The sequence below is a fragment of the Macrosteles quadrilineatus genome, unplaced genomic scaffold (genome assembly GCF_028750875.1).
Source record: "Macrosteles quadrilineatus isolate MER2022 unplaced genomic scaffold, UCM_ALF_1.0 Scaffold_7__1_contigs__length_78375512, whole genome shotgun sequence".
In the NCBI taxonomy this organism is placed as follows: domain Eukaryota; kingdom Metazoa; phylum Arthropoda; class Insecta; order Hemiptera; family Cicadellidae; genus Macrosteles; species Macrosteles quadrilineatus.
The window spans coordinates 39,928,083-39,952,148 of record NW_026542600.1 but is presented as its reverse complement, the minus strand read 5'-3'; the positions used below and the strand labels follow the sequence as shown (position 1 = coordinate 39,952,148).

Genomic DNA, 24,066 nt, shown 5'->3' with positions numbered 1-24,066 from the left:
GAAAATCGTAGAATAGCAGATCAGTAGAATATCTTTGTCCTTTTTTTAGAATGGTTTTTATTATCGAGCGCTGTGTCACCCCCAGTGGCTCCAGCACGGCGGAGGAGGCACCACCCCACGCCAGAACCCCGTATTGCATTATAGATTGCACATAGGCGAGGTACACACTCCTGCAGTGATCCGGAGTGAGCACATGGCTCAACTGCCCAAAAGCATATATCATTTTTCTTAATTTTTGTTTTAAGTACTGTATGTGTGGTACCCATGATAATTTTTGATCTATTACTACGCCTAGATATTTATAAGTTAAAACCTTTTCAATTATTTCACATCCACAGTTGACGGACTCCGGATCGCCACAAGAGTGCATTTTTAGGATCCTCTGTCCTGGACCATAATTATCTCTAAGGATAATTGGTAAACTTTTAGTTTTTTGTACGTTAACAGAAAGTAGATTGTGATCAAACCAGTTTTTTATTTTGATGAGGTCAGAGGATGCCTTATTGTAAACCTCATCCCAGGTGCTTCCGTATGATACCAAAGCCGTGTCGTCAGCAAACAGAAATATGCTTCCATTTATATTTAATTTGGATATGTTGTTAATGTATACCAGAAAAAGCAGAGGTCCAAGTGTACTTCCTTGAACCACGCCATAGTCAACAATCGTTGGGTCACAATTTATTCCCTTAATACAAACATATTGTTTACGATTTTTGAAATAGGAAGAAAACCAATTTAATGTGTTATTTTTTGCCCCTATTAATTCAAGTTTTTGTAATAATTTGGATCTATTTACAGAATCAAATGCTTTTGCTAAGTCTAGGAAAGTTAAAATAATTTTATTTTTTCCATTGATTTTCTCATTTACTAATTTGGTTAAGTCAAATAAAACATCGGAAGTAGGCTATTTTTCCCTTTCCTAAATCCATATTGTGATTCAGATAAAATTTTATTTGTTTCAAGATAATTAGTTAATTGGATCTTTACACATTTTTCTAGAATTTTATCTATGGTGGTAAGTAAAGATATTGGTCTAAAATTACTCATTTCAGCTTTGACACCAGATTTGTAGATAGGGATGACTTTTGCAATTTTGAATAGGTCAGGAAACTCTCCTGAACGGATACTTAGGTTTATCAGATGTAATAGGGGTTGAACAAGATAATTTGAGTAGGTCTTAACAAGTTTTGCAGGGATGTTATCCCATCCTGGAGCAGAGCATCCTTTTATACTATTAATTATATTTATTAGTTGTTCTTGATTGATCGGCTTCAGCTCAAATACAGAATGATTCCATCCTCTTTCACCAATTCACATTTATACTATAAAGACCAAACTGAAGTGTTTAAAGTAGGCCTAACATCACTTCACTTTTACGGGCTACAGAGGAGTAAGCTGATCCATTAAATAATCATAGAATACTTCGTAGAATAAGAAATTCATGAGCTCCAAAAGAAAAGGAATATTTAAACAGAAATTACATCTGTGAGTGCATAAGGAAACTAAGAATGGGTACCATACTTTCAGTAATAAAATTTTCTTACCTGAGTTGTCTTTCCGCATCCAGTTTCCCCAACAATGAGTGTAATACGTCCACTTTCAATCGTGTCAATGATTTCCGCCGTATAGTTGTATATAGGCAGCACTTGTCTGAATGATAATGTACGCTTGATGTCTGTTTTGGGGATGAGAGGTTTGGCTTGACCCGGCTGGTTTCTTCCAGACAATACTAATTGAACATTATAAAAATATAAAGTAAAAAGAATACTTTTTCCCAAGCAATTTTTTTCAATCATAGTATTGGTGTTATAACTATAAGGAAACATACTAAATACTAGGGGTCTGCGGTACAGAAGTTTAAGGTCGGTACGGTTCGGTACGGTACAATCAAAATCGGTATGGTACGCGGTACGCGGCTACCCGTATTTTTGCGGTTTTCTTCTCAGAACTGTATTCAAACCATTATTTTTAACTTTAATACATTGACATTACTATGAAAATGGATAGTATCCTACAATGATGGTTTTCTTACAACAATTACTGTACCACACATTATTAAAACAAAACCTTTTACTGCTACGAGGATTGTGTCAAGGGAAATCACAGTTAAGATAAAGGCTTCACCTATGGTAAATTATTTCTAACCAACACAATGTCTAGTTGTTTTTTAAATGTTTAAAAAACGTATAAAAGCATTCAGTATGAAGACAGTGTAGTTGCCAGCTGTTCACAGCAGACGACAATGAAAAACTGGAGGTTATGATGAAGTAATGGCAAAGAGCATCTTTTTTTTATCAGCTTCAAAACTAATTATAAGATGGATGCAACTCTTGCAAAGTTTTTTTCTGAAACTAAAATTTTAAAATTATCACAGAGTAAGATTATTTTCTTTTCATTTACAAAGTTAACATCCACACATATCAATCATTAGTTTATCTCAGACTCAATCCAATTTTCTTAGTATATTTTAAAGCTATTCCAAAGAATCAAAAGACCCAGGCCTAGGCCTAATTATTTAGGAGGGCCTATATATAAATTGATTAGGTTACAATGAGGGTAGCAAAATCACTATCTAGTTCATAAGATTTAGATCGCATATAGTATTTTCAACACAATAAAAAATATAGGAAACTACAAAACAGGCCTTAAACAGCCACATCTAACAATATAAGACAAGATACAGTACAGAACATTCAATGACATAATTTGAGACCGAGTAGGCTTAAATAACGAAAACAAAAATATGCAAACAACAACAACTATGCTTGTGGTTTCGTCAATAGAAAGATAAAATATCTATAACAAATATTTTAACTTATAAAATAAGATTGTAGATGAGTTACAAGTTTAATATGTAGCCATAAACAGTTTTATGGCAGTAGGCAATGGCCAGCGGCAAATTGAATATTCACGAAAATACTGACTGAGTTAGAGATAACATTTAACAGTCATCATAAAACTATTATTTTTATGATAAAATAGAATTGGGGAAAGTCGTAAAGAAATAAAAGTGATAAAACTCAACAGTTCTTGGAAGTACTTGAATAACAGGATGTTATGATGAAGTAATGGCAAATAGCATCTTTTTTATCAGCTTGAAAACTAATTATAAGATGGATACATCTTTTGCAAAGTTTTTTTTCTTACACTAAAATTTGGATTACCACAGAGTAATATTATTGTCTTTTCATTTACAAAGTTAACATCCACACATAACAATCATTAGTTCATTAACTCAGACTCAATCCAATTTTCTTAGTATATTTTAAGGATCTTCCAAAGAGTCAAAAGACCCAGGCCTAGACCTAATTATTTAGGATGGCCTATATAAATTGAGTAGGTTACAATGAGGGTAGCAAAATCACTATCATAATTCTATTTCATAAGATTTAGATTGCATAAAGTACCTTCAACACAATAAAAAAATCTAAGAAACAAAAAACATTTCAACCTATAACAGCCACATCCAAAAATATAAGACAAGATACAGAACATGCAATGACATTAATTTAAGACCGAGTAGGCTTGCATAACGGAAAAAAATATGCAAACAACAACTACTACGCTTCTGGTTTCATCAATAGAAAGATAAATTATCCAAAACAAATATCTTAACTTATAAAATAAGATTGTAGATTAGTAACGCTTCTGGTTTCATCAATAGAAAGATAAATTATCCATAACAAATATCTTAACTTATAAAATAAGATTGTAGATTAGTAACGCTTCTGGTTTCATCAATAGAAAGATAAATTATCCATAACAAATATCTAAACTTATAAAATAAGATTGTAGATTAGTAACGACTTTAATATGAAGCCATAAACAGTTTTATGGCAGTAGGCAATGGCCAGCGGCAAATTGAATATTCACGAAAATACTGACTGAGTTAGAGATAACATTTACAGTCATCATAAAACTATTATTTTTATGATAAAATAGAATTGGGGAAAGTCGTAAAGGAATAAAAGTGATAAAACTCAACAGTTCTTGAGTACTTGAATACAACAATTATTGTTGTGATAAAATGTTAATGGATTTGGGACTGCTAATGGGTTTTTTATTGCATCATCACCCTAGTAATAAATTATGAAGATCGTAAACAAACATCTGATAGGTAAGACTTTTATGTGCTCAGAACCAACCACCCTTGACTATGATAAGTAATTTATTATTATAATAGGCTGTACCGAACCGAATTTGTACCGCGTAAAATGCTGTACCGAACCGATGACGGTAATTAAGCTTGTACCGTACCGGACCGACTTTTTCGGTGCACCGCAGACCCCTACTATCAAGCCACAAGATCATTCGTAAGGTCGCCATTTTATAAGAAAGAAAAGCAAGTAAAGTAAAGCAATGATAAAATACTGACCTGAAGAGTTAGTGATAGTCTTGGGCACAGCCATCTCTCTGTCATGTGTTGTCACTGGGTTTGAGGACAATATCTGCTCTAGTGTTTCAAGTGTCTCAGGTTTCAACGTTAAAATATCCTCAGGAAAACTAATTGTGTCCTTAAACACACTGATGAAGCGGTTTGGTTCTATCCTGTAACATTCACAATAATTAATACCCCATTATGACTTTTCATTTGTCATGTTGGGTTTTCACTAAAATATTGCCTTAAACATGTCAGATTTATTCCCTAATTAAATGGCATTAAGTTAAATGGGAACTTATGATAGCTGCTACAGTACAAGAAAGGTAATTAAGTTTGGATTTAGTAAATTGTTAATAGCTTGGTATTAAGCAAACTACAACAGTTAATTTATTCTCCATAAGAATAATACAGAGATTTAAATGTAAGGTTATTTTTTCTTCATAACCTTCAAGTTAGTCATTCAAAAATGCTTCAATATACTAAATTAACTATTTGTTGGCTTAAATTCTTTGTAAAGAAATTGTTTAAAAGATCAAAATGGGAAAAAGCCATTTTTTTTTTACAAAACTCCTGTTCCCATAGTCTAGTCATCTTAGTTCACGAATTCGTTCAAATAAACGTAGGTTATGGGGGTTTTTACCAATTTTTTTAAAAAATCGGGTGGTTTTTACTTAAGTTATTGTGCTAACAAGCACTCAATTATTCTTATAATTTAATATTTAGAATTTTATCGGATAGTATTTTGGCTTCTGGGAACATCCAAATGAAAAATTAAATGGGTCCTGGGTCTAGGTCTTACCATGTGACCTACGGTAATAGATAACTAATGCCCCTATATGGGAAAAACTTAAAAATAAAGTATAAGCAAAAGGATAGTACTTCTTTCTATTACACTATTGAGGTAAGAGGCATAGTTTTCTGGTTTTTTTAAAGGCAGATCTGTTGCATTTCCTTATATTATGCATATGGAATTCTTTGTTTGGGGACTCCTTAAAAGTGATGTGTATGATACCGATGTAGAGACCGATAGGTGCTGAGAAAGTTACAGAATTGACAGAAGCTGTAGAAAAGTTGAAAGGAACCCTTTCTATTAAGATTACAGTACCAGCAATAAAGGAAAGCTAAAGAACATGCATCAGACATTAAGGCAGGTAGTTTTAACTATCGATAAATATACTCCCTGGATTGCACGCTCAGGTTAAAGTACGGGCCGCCGCCAACTCGCTCTGTCCTTGCTGGGGATAAAGGCTCACACTAGTGCCGAGCGTCACGCCCACTCGCAACGCATATTGCTGTTTGTTTTGTTGAAATATTCAGAAGAAAATAGTTTGAAGGAATGTAAGGAAGTTTAAGTTTACACTTAATTTACCGACTGTGTGTCAAAAGTAAATCTCATAAGTAGTGATGTGTCGAATCCGAATCTCGAATCTCGAATCCAACGAATCTTTAGGAAATATTCGGATTCGAGATTCGGTCAACGAGATTCGACTTTCGAATCCTTCGAACTTCGACCCGAATAAGAATCGGCGTTAGTCAAAACACCCGCCGATGCGACAGGACGACTGTTCAAGGTCAGTTCGAGACACAGTCGTCTGCCCGTGCAATTGCGTAATATTTTGAAACAGCCAACTATTTGTGGTGAACGTAAACATAAGATTTTATATGTCCTTTCAATGTAAAAACTCAAGATAAGATCTAATAATTAAATTTAAGTCTCAGATTTTGTCTTGTATAATAATAAAAAAATTGAGTATATTACACTTGTTAACAACATTACAATTTACTAAATAAAAACAATCATAATAAAAAATCATACAAAAGAATTAATATAATTGGCTTTAATATAAATTGGAATTAATATAATTCCAATTTAAATTTAGGCCATTGACCTAAATATCATGATTGTGCAATGTTGTATTTTGATGTTATAAATGTAAATCATGGCATTAATTTGAATATATTTGTTGTTAATTCAAATTATATGTTTGATGATTTAAAGTTTCTACATGATAAAAGAGAAGTCTGTACCGAACCGAAAATGTACTGAGGAAAATACTGTACCGTCGCAACGCAGACCCCTAACTTTTGACTCTTCTTTCTTGTCTCGTTATCATACAGAGTGTATGCAATTTGAGCATCGAAAAGAAAACGGGTGGTGAGTCGAGGGTCTTTGACCTTGAGAATGCCTGAGCCTTGCTGGAGTGGAGACAATGGTTTATGGTTTGTTTACATCCTACTACCCTCTTTTATTTACTTCGATGACTTAAACGCGATGCCAGTCTATTATATTCTTTGGTCGCTGGTATTACCGCAGATTATGATAATTTTCTCAAATTGTAAAGTTCATCAATATTTCTGGTACTTTAATTTAATGTTGATTGATCCATTTTAAAAGGAATTTGTTAATGTTTTACAATACTTTTGAGTGTCATGCCATGAAAAGTAATACAGTTTTTACATTAGACTCTTGACCAAAGAGGATGTTTTGAACGGTTTAAGTTCCTTCATTGTGTATTGTTCCTACTTTTGTTTGTTTAGTTGAGTTGTTATTGACTATTAATTGCTGAATATTTTTCCTTAATTAGATAACTATCCCTTGCACAAATTAAATAAAGAATTCATTAAGGACTTAGGATTTGTTAATTTTGTGTTTTGTTCAAGTTTTCATTTGTTAATTTTAATTTGTCTCCCCAGCTTGTAAATCCAGCTATTAAATTTCAATTTTTTTAAATTATGTTTTTGGCATTTAATTTTCTACACCTTTATTATTTACATAATTTGAATTGCCAAGATTGGTATTATTGGTATACTTGACATTTCATTGAGTGAACGTAGCCTAAACTGTAATAATTTTCTTAATTGCGCACAAAAAGATTCGATTTTAAAAAAAATCGAAAAGATTCAAGATTCGAGGTTCGATTTTTTTTAGATTCGGATTCGAGATTCGAAATTTCCGGATTTGACCATCACTACTCATAAGGATATCCAGTGATGTAATGAAAGAGTTTGATTTTTTTGTAAACTTTATGTGATTTGAACATTAATCAAACAAAAATAATCATTTAATTACATTAGCATGTCAGCATTTTGCTTGACAGTTATTTTAAAATAAGAACAGTAGTTTGTATTCAGAAGAAATACATGAAATGAAATTAATTAAGCTAATAGGTAATATGTAGGGCCTATATTATTTTACAAAGTTATTCTCACTTCTATGCCTGGGAGAAAACCACAACTGTTACCTCATCAATATTAGGACTCAGGCGGAGGTTAAATAAAATGGTTTTGTTCAGCAACCTATTAAGGATGCTTCACAGACAAAGGATGTTAATAATAGATCTATTAAATAATTTTCCATTTTGTGCAATCAAATTAAAAATCAGCAATAATTGCTGTATTATTATTCAGAGATTTTGCAACATGTAAGAATATTTTTGTTCTTTGTCGTACTGTGAAGAATAGTGGGTTTACAAAACATATTAATTATAAGTTGTTAAATAAAAGGATGTGGAATTTATTGATCATTTCTCAGTGAAATAAAATATTACCAAAAAGTAATTTTTTCATGTTAATCAATATAAAATACTACTGTGAATGCAAAATTTATTCTTTGTTTTGAAGGGGCTTGTTAAATATTATACTGTATGGTAAGCAACAAAATGCATACATATGTTTGTAAATGTATTTAGCCTACTATCCTTTGTAATATAACAACACATTTTTTAAATATAATGATAATTACATGCCAGGAACTCAGTATCTAAATCCCTTAAACTGACGCAGAGCTCCTTCTGCCAAACGATTTTCTGCTTATATGTAATCGCTTAAAAATGGTACAGTGAAACTCTGTATCAAAAAAAGCTTCAAATAAAACCAATATTCATACTTAAATCCTAAACCTTGATTTATTGACCTGAATTTTTCTCCTGGCCAAAAAATAAAAAGTTCTTTGCTTACCAGGGCCGGATTTAGCATTTTTGCACCCCTAGGCCCAAATAATTTTCCGCCCCTAGTCTGGTCACAATTACTTTCCTTCAAACCTTTATTAAAAACTATATCATGCCCATAGGCCTAAGTTAATTGCTTGAATACCACTCCTCGTTGGAATCATAGCAATTTTTTTTTAAGAATTGACTTGTTTAGCCTTAACAAAATGCTGTCTTAAACACTTGTAGCAATTTTATGCTTTTAATAAATGCTCACGTCTGTGGCCGTGGGACTGAAACAAAACAACTCAACCCACATAGCATTCCTGCAAAAAAAAACATGGCCATTGATTCCAATTCCAGGCCCAAAAACATGAACTCCATACAGTATGTGATACCATAATCCAAAATAAAACGATCTAATCATCAACAATAGGTCGTCTCCTGTTTATATTACAAGAAAATATTGAAACACACATCTTAGAACTAGGCTAACCCTAAAATAATGGAAACAAAATTACGTCAAAACTTACGTCCAGTGTAACTAGACATAAACAATTTTTGAATTAACAATGTCATAAGAAGTCGACTTGAGTTATATTTAATATATGGTCGTACTGCATCTAGGTTATACATAGCCAAAGCAAAACAGAACAATATTCCGGCCAACCGTACCGTACCGATCCTTAGGTCTGAGGAGAAAATGACAGCATTAATGGTGCTTTTGAGGGTATTGAATTGTTCTAAAATCCATGCAAACTGAGATTAATATTTTTTTGTTAATTTTAAAGGTTAATTCATCTTTGTTTTAATATTCAACACAAATTATTATATATTTTTACTTGATCCTGCAGATTGTAGTAAACTAATCAATAATAATATATACCTACAGTCTATATAGGTATATATATATACCTATTGACTATATACCTATTGATTATATATAGGTATATATAGTCAATGGTAGTACCGAGCCCGAGCCAGCATAGGGGCAGTGCAGTGGCGATACGAGATCAACATCCCTACAGCCTACTCCTGTATAACCAGTGTTCGTTACCCATTTTGTAACGAAATTGATGCGTAATTCTGAAAAATAGTTTAAATTTCCTAACAATTATTTCTTCTTACGAACTTCGGAATCACAATGCATTGGAGTTTTTTTTTACCAACTATGACTGTTTATTTTTGTTTTTAGATAGCCTAGGTATAAAAAAATTATTCTCTGCTGTGCGCCCTCTGGGACCTTGCGCCCATAGGCCCGGGCCTACCGGGCCTATTGGGAAATCCGGCCCTGTTGCTTACTACATTTTTTATGACTTTAGTAGTGTTAAAAAATATTCATCAGTTTTAATTTGACAAAATAAATTATAGAGGTAAGTTAAAGTTGAAACTATCTACCACAGTAATAAACACAGGCTTTTCCTGAAAAATACTATATAAATTTGAAATTTTTACATTAAAATATAAAATGTAGCAACGCAAGTTGAGTAAAAGTATGTTTGTGTAACAGAGAGAGGTTCGATCGACCCGTCCACCTCGGTATACCACCATTTCAAATGGTGAGCACAGCCTGTTTTCTACCACACAGCACGCTATCCAGGGGAGTGTTTTAACCAAATATTTAAAATTCTTAAGGTGAAGCTTTCCCATGATTTTTGTCTGTTTTCAATTAAATTAAATGATATTACCTTGTATTTTAAATTGTTTTGAGTTTTGATAAAATAACTTTAATTGTAAATATGTTAAGTATTTTGGTAAGAAATAAATAAATTTGCCAAGTTTGGTCAACATACGTCTGCTGGTCATCAGTGTTACAAAATTTCTTTGGTGTAAGTACAAAGTAAATGAAGTGTGGTGATATTTGATGATGATGTGATAGTTTTGAGACATTTTAGTGTAAATCCAATCAGGCAAATGGAAATTCGCTTAGTCTGCAGGTTTGCTGCAGCGGGAGTATTCTTTTAAACTAATGGCCTTTAAAGCAAGGTGTCACTTGATGGGGCTTTACATTAAACAAATTTTTGAGGGTAATAATTTCTCCCCAAGATAACCCATTTTGGGTTTTCGGAAGAAATTTGGATGCAAAAAAAAAGTGCACTTTTATACCATATAGAGGTGTTGATTTTCCTGGTGTAACCCATTAAAAAGTTAATGGGGGTATCCATACTTTTGCCCAACCCTGTATATATAATATATGTACATATACTGTATAAAAATTTGAAAGAACCCCCTAGAATAAAGAAGGCCCCTAGGGATGTCAAAATGAAAAAGTAATTGGTCCCACGTCTAGGTTTTACCGGTAGGCTACTGTGCCACATACGGCAATTAGCTACTTCCCTGTAGGGAAATTCACTAAAAACACCATGGTCTACATTATCACTGGCAAATAATACGGTAATATAAAATGATTTTGTCTTACAACGTTGGAAACGCTCCGTGCAGTAGGCGCAACCGGGTTAGCGAGTCCCCAAGTTAGTAAATTCTATCTTTTCATTGAGAACGCTTTTTCTCAGTAAGAAATATAAAAGTAAGGAAGAATGGAATAAATACTCACCCGTTACTTTTAGATTTCAATCCATGTTCCGCAGCTATGGAATGTATGAGTTTGCGTTCAATGTTATTGTATGAAGATGGAAAAGATATAGCTGAAAACAAAACAATAAAAATAAATGTCTATAAAATAACATATGTAGATTTTTTAGAGATATTTCTTAGCAGGCTGCCGACACGATAGTTGTACGTTCTACGATAGTTTAAACGATAGTTTACGTTCTATCGTGTCGGCAGCCAACCTCCTTAGCCATATTTATTTATTTATTAAACATCATCACATTACATCAATTCTCTTGACAGGTGATTTGTCACAAAGTCTAATACTAATACTATACTACATTTTAAAATAAAATAGCTTACAAAAGAAATAAAGCATATAATAAGCTACAAACCTATAGGAGAAGCAATATCTTTCAAATATACTCATTTTCCAGATATTCCTCTAACGAGTAAAATGCCCTCTCCAAAAGGAAATTTTTTAAAGATAGTTTAAATTTAGAGAATGAGGCAATGTTTTTAATCCCAGCGGGTAATTTATTGTAAATTTTTGGTCCCATATACTGAGGGGATAAATGAAAGATTTTAAGCCTATGTTGAACTGGTTTTATAATATTTTTGAATCTTGTGTTATGTGGATGAGATTGTTGACAGTCCATGAATGTGTCGAAATCACTTTTAACCATTAATGCCAATTTGTAAATATAAGAGCTAAAAAAAGTTAAAATTTTAAAATTAATAAATAAATCTTTAAAATGTGTTCTACAGGAGACTCTGGCCATTAATCTTACAGCTCTTTTTTGGAGAATAAATATTTTTTTGGCCTGGCTTGATGAGCCCCATACAGTAATTCCATAATTCATAATCGATGAAAAATATGCGTGATATACTACTATTTGTGTTTCTAGATTAGTAGTATCCCGAATTATTGTGAGAACAAATGTTGCTGAGCGTAGTCTTTTTGATAGGTTTTTAATGTGTTTTTGCCAATTTAGTTGTGAATCGATTTCTATTCCCAAATAATTTATTGACTGTTGTGAATGAATTGTAGTTAAGTTTGTATTTACAATTATTTCTTGGTTAATATTGGATGCAGAAAACTGAATTATAGTCTAGTAAATCCGTACGAGAACCCTAAAAAAATTGCTTTAAATTGTTTTATTGGTTATTTTGACTTAAAATTATGTGTATTTTCCAGGAAAAAAAGTCTAATAAAATCGGAGTCTCGGAAGTCCAAAATTCAAGATGGCGTCCAAGATGTTGGTCAAATGTGTCCGTTAGCACAATAACTCAAGCAAAAATTATCTGAATTCGATGAAATTTGGTACAAACATGTAAACCTACATTTATTTGAACGACTTCGCGAACCAGCATGATCGGACCATGGGAACGGGGGATTATGGGGGGTTTTACGGGGTAAAAATGGGTTTTCCCCATTTTTGACCCTAAAAACGTAAAATTTTGCAATTTATTTTGAAACCATTTTAGGGCTCAGAAAAAAATTAGTACATTGAAGCGTTGTCATGGGTCTAATACATAGTTACGGAGAAAATTTAAAAAAAATTAAATTTCAAACTCCTATGTTTTTCTTACGGAGAATAAGAAAACTTGTTGTAGTTAGCCTGTATATGAATATATTTTTATCAAATTTGGAAAATGCATTTTTTTTATACTAAACTATTTAACATTTTACTAAAAACACTTTTTTACCCTCTCTGTCGCAGCAAACTGAAGTACTAGTTAAACTAGTGCTATTTAAATAGGGAATAAATGTGATATTTTTAATATGATATTTTTAATGTGATATTTTAGTGTAAATTCAATCAGGCAAATTGAAATTCGCTTAGGGTGCAGGTTTGCTGCGGTGGGGGTGTTTTAATTTATGACTATTTTTTTCTTGAAAAATCCAATAATAGGTCTTAAAATAAAGATCACAAGCTAGCTAAAATTCAACATACATATGTTATTTACTTAAATAAATATCTATACATTTTTAGCCCGAAAGGATTTTTTAGATAAGAATAGGCTTGTATTAATCGGGAATCTGAGCTATCATAAAGCCACATTTCAGCCCAATCCGACCAGTAGTTAATGCGTGATTGAACTTCAAACAAACAAACTGTCACATTTATAATATTAGTAATAGTATAATATAGTCACACTTTCTTGTGGTTAGTAGTAGAGCATTATACAAATAATAATTCATAATTTTCATCAAGTTGTACACTGTTATGATCACTTTACGAACTGGCACATTGTTCTCCAAGCTGGTAAAGTCCACAAGCTGTAGTACAAGGTAACCCATACTTTGTTGCAGGAGCATTGCAAATTCTTGCAGCCAGTAGAGTAGTTGCAGTGAGCAAATCTTAAAAATCTCTGGAGCGGCACTTTGGGTCATCGAGTTGTTTTTATTGTTTATTTTTTTCCAGCAGAGCATCTCGACATTTTTTTACATTAATTGAAAAACTCTTCAAATGAATAATAGTTCTTTTTTTTTAGCAGTTGATTCACTAGATGTATGAAATAATTTTGGTTTATTTTACTTTTTAATTTGGTAGGAAAATTATTCAAAAATTTTGATCCCATGAAGGTTTCCTTTTTTTAGTTTTTTCATAGAAGCTAAGATTGATAAATTTATATAAATTTTATTTCTAGTTCATATGGATGGACATTTTTCCTAATTTCCAAATTTTGTTTTAAAATTCAGGGACAAATTCATAGATATATTTCTGACTTACTACCGTGAAATGGGGCAGTTGCCTTCATAATAATTAGTAATAATTTTAACCTTTACATACATTTGGTTCTCGAAATGGAAACTATAACAGAATTCGTAAGATTACAAAACAAATCTTCAATTTTAAACTAGAAAAGATGTGCAATGTTTGGCAGTATGATTGCAGCTCTGATTCGTCGTTCTCCGGGCTCAGGCCAAACCGTGTGCACGTTTCCATTTGTTATGTTGTGTTATTGATTTAATCATTATTTTACAATTGAATTTCATTGACCCATCAGAAGCAACTAATATACGACTCCAACGGAAGGAAAAGCAAGATATAAAAAATGAAACACTGTTAATTTTAAGTAACATAAAATTGATAATTTTAAAAACATATTTCGAATATTTGTCATATGGCTTTTTATTGTAGTCTAAATTAGGGGCTATGGCTCCTACAGGCCACTAGTTGTAGTACATATTTATTGATCAGACAGTCAAAATTTGTAGTTTTGAAAATTGATCTTTTACAGTTATCGTTTGTCTAAGTATAGCATGATTCTTATAGCATTTTTAGTTTCAGAACTGTATCTAAATTTTTTGGGCGTTCCTCCATAGATTGCCAGACCATAAGACAAAATATTTTTATTTTAGAATGTCCAGGTTACATTAGTGGTTACACTGGCCTAAAAACACATAACCCTGAAGAAAGTTTTTGTATTATGATTTGTGTATATTTAAGATTTGTGTCTAGGTTAAGCCAAAAAATTGAGTATGCTTAAGATCTCCTATTTTTACGGGGTAAAAATGGGATTTTCCCATTTTTCACTGTAAAAAGTTGCAATTTACTTCCAAACCATTTTGAAGAGATCATAAAAAAAATAATTTAGTATACAGACGCGTTTTTGTGTGCCTAACGGTTACGGAGAAAATAAAAAAGTGTACATTTAAAATGACCATGTTATTCTTATGAAGAATAAATAAAGTGTTAAAGCTTGCTTGACAATGGAAGTATTTTAGTGAAATTTGGAAATTTTGTCCATATTGAAAAAAACCCGATTTACGAGACTCCGATTTTATTAGACTTTTTGTATATTATTTCACATACCTATTGGAAATGTAAACCTTCAAAAAATCTTTTAAGGCAATTTTTTAAGGTTAAGGGGTTTTATTTCATATCTTGGCTAGACTAAATTTGATCTAAATAACTGTAAACATGAACAATAATACGATTGGAAACATATGAAGTAAAAAAAAACATCTAATTAACAGCAGTATTGCCAAAATAAACCTGTAAACATTATACATGTAATTATTTTTGTAATTAACTATTTGTGTTTTATTACTAAACTACAATTGAATGAGCGGAAGCGAATCCTGTGGAGTTTAAAAACAGCTGATTAACAACAGTATTACCAAAATATACCTGTTAACTTTATACATATATTTTTTTTTATAAACTACTTGTGAACTATTACAAAATAAAAGAATTAAATGAGCGTAAAAAAAGTATTGAAACAAATTCTATTACTTGACTCGACACAGAATTCGCTTATGACAAATATGTGTGTGTTTGTATCTGTGGAGACGATACAGGCCACGATGAATTGTTATCCAAGCGTACCAATTAACAATTAAGATATGGTAATTTTCAGAGTACCTATAAGAATTACATTGTTTTTTTATAACTATCCCACCACCACTTAAGATAATTTAATGATTAAAAATACTAAATTGCATATATTTTTTAAGGATTTACAACATGGGTATAGCACAGACTAGGGATAAAAAGTTTTGTTCCCTATAGTGACTAATATTGAAATAAGTTATTTACTACTAACAACTTAAGACAGATTTTTACCTATTTTCAACCCCATACAACACGTTTACTGTATATTATTTATCTTAAATCATGAATAGTTTATAGATAATACAGTTTCAAAGGTTTGTACCAAATTCGGTCTAAATTGGAGGTTCAGAAGAAAATTTACAGGGAAAATAGTAAGGTTTATTATTTTTTCAAATTTTTGGACGCCATATTGGAAAAACCCAATTTCCGAGACTCCGATTTTATTAGACTTTTAGTATGTAATTTAACATACTTTTTGGAAATGAAAACCATCAAAAAACCTTTTAGAGCAATTTTTTTAAGGTTAAGGGGTTTTTTTTCATATCTTGACTAGACTATTAGTTGAGTTTTTGCCACATTCATGGACAGGCCATTTACTGCAAACCAATCCCCAAGGAGTTGATATTCCTTAGTTATTGAGGCTTGAATGAACTCATTGTTTTGTCCTGTGCAAATTAAAGCGGTATCATCTGCGTATTGAAAGGTGGACATCTAGTAGCATTGCATAGATCATTAACATAAATAATAAATAAACAAGGGCCGATAATGAAGCCCTGAGGAACTCTATTGGGGTTAATGTTCCACTCTGATTTATACTTTCTCTGCATTTTTTGTAAAATAAGTCTTTGTTTTCGGGTCTTTAAATATGATATGAACCATTTTAATTCAGTATTTTTTATTCCATGCATACTTAATTTTTCTAAGAGTATCTCATGATTCACACAGTCAAAAGCCTTGGATAGGTCACATAGCACACCCACAGTCTTCTGCGATCCATCCAAGGCTTCCGCAATGTAGTTAATCATTTTTGTTATGGATTTTTCAGTACCGAGTTCTGGGCCGAAACCAAACTGTGAAGGATTTATTAAATTATTGCTTTCTAAATATTCTGTTAGTTGAATCTTTACAATTGTTTCAAAAATCTTTGAAAAACAAGGCAGAAGGGCGATGGGGCGGTAGTTAGAGGGATCGTTGACATCGCCCTCTTTGAACAGAGGTTTAATCTCAGCCAACTTTAGCTTATCAGGTAAAACCCCCCCCCTCAAGGGACTGATTCACTATTTGGCATAATGGATGTTCTATAAATTTAAAAACTCTTTTAATGACAAAAAGAGGAATTTCATCCCAACCTGAGGACTTAGTGTCACTGAGAGATGTAACAACTTTTCTTAACTCGTCAATTGAAACATCTCTAAATTTAAATGTTAATTTGGAACGTGGATGATTTTCGATTAGTAACTGAGTGGCTTTTAATTTATCTGTTGATTTGTTGGCATACTGAGAAACATTAATAAAAAAGTTATTGAATTTATTTGCTACCAATACTGCACAATTTTGTTTATCCCTTTCATGTTTGAATTTAATCTCAACTGGAGTATCAAATATTCTTTTATTAAGTCCTGTTTCATTTTTCACTACTACCCAAGATGCTTTACTTTTATTCTTAGATTTTTTAATAAAATCATCATTAGCTTTCAGTTTTGCTAATGCAACTACTTTTTTAAAGACCTTTCTGTACTTTTTGTAATGGATTAAAAACTGAGGGTTACGATTCCATTTTGATTCTTGGTGCAACCTATTTTTATTTTCTGCTGAAATTTTTATTCCTGTTGTTATCCAGTTATTTCTGTTACGTTTATTCTTTGGACGATCTACTGTTTTGGGGAATGCCTCGTTGAATGAATTTAGAAAGTTTGTAAAAAATTTATTGTAATTTGTATCTACATTAAAGGTTTCAAAAGGGTTACAAATAACATTGTTTAGTGTGTTTTCAAAGGTGTGGTTTGGATTCATAGATTGATATAGACCATTGAGTAGAACCGTTGCATAAGCATACATTATATGAAAATACCGATCGGTCATTTTGTGACCGATGGCACTACGGAACGGCCCAGGTCGGTCATAAAATGACTGATTGGCATTTTGAGGTTTAAAAATATATTTTTTTCTGTTAACGAATAAAAAAATCAAAGTTTGCCGCCCCCAACAAGGTTTATTTGTAAAGTAAAAGATGAAAAAAATTTACAAAATTTGCCGCCCTAGGCTGCAGCCTATTTAGAAAATAGGCCCTGAGCAATTAATTACAGTAATGGTAATCAAAGCTGTCTTGGCTTGGTTTCTGGTCTGTGTAAAAGATCTCCGTCCTCTGGTCCCCGGCATGGTTTTGAATTAAATGATCACAGTCAGTTTTGGTAGCAGCAAACACATAGGGCTCAGACAGACTAGGGTCCGATTTCTAGGCTCTGGTCCTACATCTACGAAGCCACAGAGTTGTCTCAGGACCTAATACCAACATACACCATATAGGCTACACCGTGTTTATTCCATATACAGGGTGAACAACTTTACTGTGCCACCATTGGTATCTCAGAAACTATTAGATTTAGAGAGAACATTAAATGGTGAACTTCAACTAGTTTTTAATGATATAAAAAATATGAATTCCAATGTTTCAAAAATGGCTGCCATTTTCCAATATGGCGGCTAACCTAAAAATGTCTTATGGAACACCCTGTATTTTATGATTGTTTTAGATTCTAGAAGCAATTTTAAGACTTTTTAACTCTTGGCATTTTCTCTCTAAACCTACTCGTTTAGGAGCTACAGCGTGTTAAACTTTGAAAAATTAGCTTGCCGTGTGGTTATAATCATTATGTCAATAGCTTTTTGCAAAGTTTAATACGCTGTAGCTCCTGAACGAGTAGGTTTTAGAGAGGAAATGCCAAGAGAAAAAAGTCTTAAAATTGCTTCTAGAATCTAAAACATTCATAAAATACAGGGTGTTCGATAAGAAATTTTTAAGTTAGCCGCCACATTGGAATTCATATTTTTTTATATCATTAAAAACTAGTTGAAGTTCCCCATTTAATGTTCTCTCTAAATATAATAGTTTCTGAGATACCAATGGTGGCACAGATAAGTTGTTCACCCTGTATAGGCCTACAGATACACCACTCCTTGCAACCCAACCTCCCCATCATAGCTTCCATGATAATACATAAACTTATGCAAGTTAAATATTGTATGTTACCTACCTTTTTCGTGTACATTGTTGATGAATAATATTATTTTTTCATTGATGATGGATTTTGTTTCATCTGATATGGATTCTCTTTCTTCTTTGGAAATTCCGAAAGGTCGTGCTTCTTTAAAATCTTTTTTTCTATTTGACGCCATCTTGGCTTTAGTTCGGAAGCTATAAACAAATTATAATTATTTACACCCAAACGCTCTCTTAGGTTGAGGATATATAGCATCTAACTTAACTTAGTAAGTAGGTTAGGCGCAATTCTGTGCTGGTGCTGGTGGCAACAATTTGGTGTAAGAAAATACTTGATTTGGCAATTTTAAAGGATCATCATAGCCTACAAACATGAAACTGCTGCACATAACACTGGATGGCTAACTGAACTGATAATGCAATGTAGAATCTCTTATGAAGTAGGACTATAATGGGCATTTTCACAGGTCATATTAACTTAACTATGCGCGAAACATTTACCTCATAGTTAATCAATATAGAAAGTTGGTGTTCTGGTTGATTTAAGTTTGGTTATCGATCAAATCGATACTTTAAGTTATTGTTGGAATATCCAATGGAGTCAGATATCAAGTTTCTCCAAATTGGACTAAAATTCCTACAATTGACCACAATACTATAGGATCATCCTTCAGCAGTAGTTTTAGGTATAAAATTACCTGAGTACTGCCAGAGTGATCCTGTTAGTCCTTACGGATTACGTGTTTCGAGGAGCTTAAGTCCTCATCATCAGATCTTGTACAAGAAATACATCTATCACTTCGAATTGATGAGGACTTAAGCTCCTCGAAACGTGTAACCTGTAAGGACTAACAGGATCACTCTGGCAGTACTCAGGTAATTTTATACCTTTTATAGTTTGTTCTGTGATCCAGAGACAAAACAACTCAAAATATGAAGTAGTTTTAGGGCTAATAATCACATCCATTTGATACAGAACACTCCTGGCCACTTTTCTGCTAAGTGAGATTCTCTACAACCATAGCCAGGACATTTAAAATGTAGCCTAAGTAAAACTTATGTCTTTAAAAGTTCACACTGTACTACTATGGCCTTAAACTGTATTATGGCTACAACAAAGATGTTTTATGCTAAAATCATTGGCCTATGTTGAATCACGGACAATGGATACTAGCCTAACAGTTAAATCCATTGTCTATGGCTGGGTCAAACTTAGGCATAAGGTAACAAAGCCTATTACAGCAGGCCTAATGTACAATGTAATAGATCAAAATTATATTAAAACAGCCTACTTTGCTTATTTCCAATCCATTTTCAGATACAATATTATCTTTTACGGAAATTGCAGTAGGATAGAGGAAATTTTAGTCTTACAAAAGAAGTTAGTTAGAATCATATCTTGTGAACCCCAACAGGAACACTGTAAACCCCTGTTCATTCAGCTACAAATTCCAACAGTAATTAACATTTATATATTTGACTCTGTATCATATATTCTACAAAATCCCAACCTTATCAAACAAAATTCTCATGTTCATAATACAAGGAATAAAAACGTTGCTGCCATAGATTTTTTTAGACTGTCTAAAACTCTTAAAAGTCATATTGTAATCTCACTAAAAATATACAACAAGCTAATACATTTAATAACAAAATATCCTAGTAAAACTTTTAAATCTAAATTCTACAAATGGCTTTTGAACAACCCTTTTTATTCTCTAAAAGATTTTTTTGAAATGCCTTTTATTAATTTTTAAGTAGAGCTAGCAAATTTATCAAATTACTGTTGGATTTAGTTGGTTATGGGGTTTAATAACTTTCATTATTCTAAATGCCTTGCATTTTTCTGAACAATAAGATTATTTGGTTGTAATATTAAAGTATGTATTGTAACATGTCTCCTTGTGTGTAGTATTCTTGTAAATATTGTATATTGTATTCATTAACTGACTATGCTAGTTTTAGCAGTTTTTCGGACATTGTCAATAATTTGTATAAATTCACAAGACAATAAACACATTTCATTTAATTTCATTTTGTAACTGGGTAGCTCATTGGTTATAGTGCTCGCCTAGTCATCAAAAGACTGCTGGTTCAATCCTGAGAGGTGGGTAGCTTTTTTGTGGTTCTAAACTGGACCCAGCTTTCCTTGATCATTGGGCTTTCAATAAATGGTCCTGACTAATGTAATAGCTGGTTTTAGTCGGCAACAAAGCAACCAAAGGTTATCACACTCCATTCTACACTCATATGTTGGGATAAAATATGCACTATGGATACCGTAGCCTGTTTCAAATCATCAGTTAATGTGGCATATATTTAAATTAAAAATTAGGCCTATCTGATGGGTTGAGTAAAATATTAAACAACACCGAATACTGTACATATGTTTTTGGTGTTTGGAGCATTTTCTAAAGTAAAGTTATTAAAACCCGGCATTTACCCAGGACCATTAAACATTGTCATTAAACATTGTCAACAAAAAATTGCATATTTTTCATTATTTGAAAGCCATTTAAGATTCGGCATCATAGCATGGGGTTCTGCTGCAGACCATCTCATACAAAAACTGCTTACAATACAAAAGAGGGCCATAAGAACAATAGAACAGCTTCAATATGACGAACATTGCAAACCATTCTTCATGTCCAATGAAATCCTTACCCTACCATCCCTCTACATTCTGGAAATCATCAAATTTTTGAAACTCTACCCCCCAAAAGTCAGGAATGATTGCCACAAACCAATTAAGAATCTCGAAATTTAACTAAATTGTTCAGCACAGACATAGGTACCAAAACTAGTACAAATCTTCAAATAATAGGATCAAAGTTATTTAATATGTTACCAGAGAATTTAAAACTAATCCACAATGACAAAACTTTCTTGAAAAAACTAAAACAATATTTGCTAGGCCTAAACAAACCATAGGCCTACTAACTTACGACCTAAATGAATTTTACGTTGATCACAGCATCTACAATAGACTAAACCATTAAACTGCTCACAACCTACACTAATACACAAATACACATATACATAAACAAAAGAAGAATGACGATTCCCTGGTCTCAATGACTACGGTGAAAAGGACCTAGGTTAGGTAAAGGTAAAGGTACCTAAGTTAGAAAAATGAACCTGATAACCTCACCTTCACCAATACTGTAATAGAGGCCTAGGCCTATCTTGAAAAGTAAAATTGTAACATTAGAAAATTACGAATAACACATGAGCTATGAAAAAGGGTACCTTCAGATACCTTAAACAAAATTTTTATTAAATAGCCTAACGCGAACAAACTTGAATTTGAAGAGAAATCAAGGTATGTAAGTTAAGTTTCAAGTTCAAAGTTCAAGTTCAAAGTTAACTTTTGGTAAGTTGGTTTTGGTCTTTGGCCTTTGGCGTCAGTCGGACCGTCTGGACTGGAGATGGAGACTGGAGTGGAGTGGAGACTGGACTAGTTCGAAGTCAGACTGGACTGGAGAATGGAGATTGGACTCAACTCACTGACTGGACCCGTCCCAGAGAAACAGCCGGAGACGGTTATACAGGCATACAGAAGTGAAAAAGAAACAGAAAGTCAAAAACCTTAATTTATTTTGATCCTTGTTACTGTAATGCAGATTCGAATGCGCCTGCAAGATTCTTGTTACGGTATAACCATGCCACTTCTGTAATAGCATTGGCTATACATCTCCCCTTGGGGAGATATATAATCAATGGTAATAGCCACTTCCCAATAGGGAAATTCGCTAAAAGGTAGGCATACTAATGACTTTAACATTCAGAAACACATCTGAAGCAAGTTTGAAGGATTTGGATATTTGATTATCAGATATTGATTGGATCAATTTACTATCTGAGAGTCAAGGGACTGGGGTTCAAGTGCTTCAAACGTTATATCACAATATTAAAATCATAACTACTGCAATATTATGATATTGTGGATACCCTAGTCTTCTAATAAAACAACTATCGTTTAAAGTCAAGCTTAATTTTATTTTAGCAACTATGAAAGTAATTTGGAAAGCGTTACTCTCGGCAGTTGAAATTGCATCAAACTGTGTAAAAATGGTAATGGACTTATACGATTTGGTGTAACAAACTGTGACACTGCTTTGAAGTACAACTTGAGTTTAAGGGTTGGGTAATATTGCATCTCCGTGTGTTACATCATGAGACCAAACTCGCGCAAGTTCCGTCGCAAGAATTCTCACCAAAGCAGCTTACTTGCATAAAACTACGTAAAAAAATGTGTTTAATCTCTGATTGTATCAAAGCTAATTGGGCAAAATGTTTCAATTTGTGCTTTATTATGTGTTAAACACTACTAAACTTACAACGATCCTTAACAACAGGTTAAAACAATTTAAGGTACATATATATATGTTTTTTTCAGTTTAAGCATTGACTATATACCACAACAATATAGTTGTGGTTATATAGTCAATGGTTTAAGTTAAAACAAATTTGACGTCAAATATTTATTTCTTGTTATTTAACCAATTTAAGACTATTTGAACTAAATATATCTATAAACTATTAATCGTGTTTACTCTGCTGCTATAACCAAAATCTACTCTAAAGTATGAGAGTATATTTTTATGTTGTCTACACCAGTACCTGTAGGTATGTGTCAAACTTTCAAGAGTGTTGTATCTTCTAAGGAAACTTAGGGATTTAATAACTCAGCCATACCTTACAACCAACGGTGTATCATGCTCTCACCCATAGTCACGTGATGTATGGATTGATACTGTGGGGACATTCTCCTGCTACAAGGGTTGTTCTCTCTAAAAGATGGCACTCATAGAGTCATCAAATCATCTGGGTTTAATGAGCATTGTCAGCCTATCTTTAGAGATCTTAAGATCCTCACAGTGTACAGTCAGTATGTTTACAACATACTCACACTCCTGAAAGAAAATAGGGGCGACTTCATGAGAAGGGAAGATCATTATAACACAGCACTCGAAGAGTTCAGGATTTAGACATTCCTTGCTGTCGACTCGAATGGACCTTATGAAGACCTACACTCGGTGTCGGTTGGCCATAAGAATTTTCAACACGCTGCATACCACCAGTTGTAAATATTAGTTTATTATAGTATTTATATAACAAAATAAAGTCTTTTAACTCTTAAAAGACATGACGTAATCTATCTGACAATAGTCGGTCAAGAATTAAGAATACAAGTATCAAGTATAAATTATCAAGTACCATTGATTACGCATTAACACAAGGAGGAGTGTGTCAATGCCAGCGCAAACATACGTAACTGGACCACTAACTGGACATAAAGTAAGCATCAAATGATCAAACAAGACTTAAGAGTTTAATGTTTTGCGGGGTCGTGGAATAAACAGATCAAATTATTATTAAGATATTATAATCTGGATATTATGATCTCATTAATTAATGGTTTATTGTGGCTCATCGCATTGGTCCTGAGTATGAACAGAGTATGTTTTATCTATGGTATGAATTATGTATAAAGGTTTTGATTTTCAAAGTATGAATGTCTTGGCAACCCTGGCTGTGCACCACATGTTTTTATTTGTTTTTATTTCCAATCCAACCGTTTTGAAATTTCAAAATAAGTTTTCTTCTTACAAAATCAAACGTAAATAAACTAACGTTGTG

At 32.7% G+C, this 24,066-nt stretch overlaps 1 protein-coding gene across 4 annotated transcripts in view; it reads right to left on the bottom strand.

The window, feature by feature from the left end:
- Positions 1 to 21,759, bottom strand: part of LOC128997928 (ATP-dependent DNA/RNA helicase DHX36-like) — an 88,784-nt gene extending 67,025 nt beyond the window's left edge. For 3 of the 4 annotated variants that reach the window (XM_054423762.1, XM_054423765.1, XM_054423764.1), the window contains exons 1-5: positions 21,575 to 21,759; positions 18,458 to 18,618; positions 10,862 to 10,952; positions 4,376 to 4,548; positions 1,545 to 1,729 (exon numbers count right to left, since the gene is read on the bottom strand). In XM_054423762.1, coding sequence (XP_054279737.1) covers positions 1,545 to 1,729; positions 4,376 to 4,548; positions 10,862 to 10,952; positions 18,458 to 18,599 — 591 coding nt within the window. In that variant the 5' untranslated portion in view covers positions 18,600 to 18,618; positions 21,575 to 21,759. Of the gene's footprint in view, positions 1 to 1,544; positions 1,730 to 4,375; positions 4,549 to 10,861; positions 10,953 to 18,457; positions 18,619 to 21,271; positions 21,322 to 21,574 lie in introns of those variants that run through there. The other variant, XM_054423763.1, reaches the window with a different exon arrangement.
- Between the last annotated feature and the right edge of the window lie 2,307 nt (positions 21,760 to 24,066).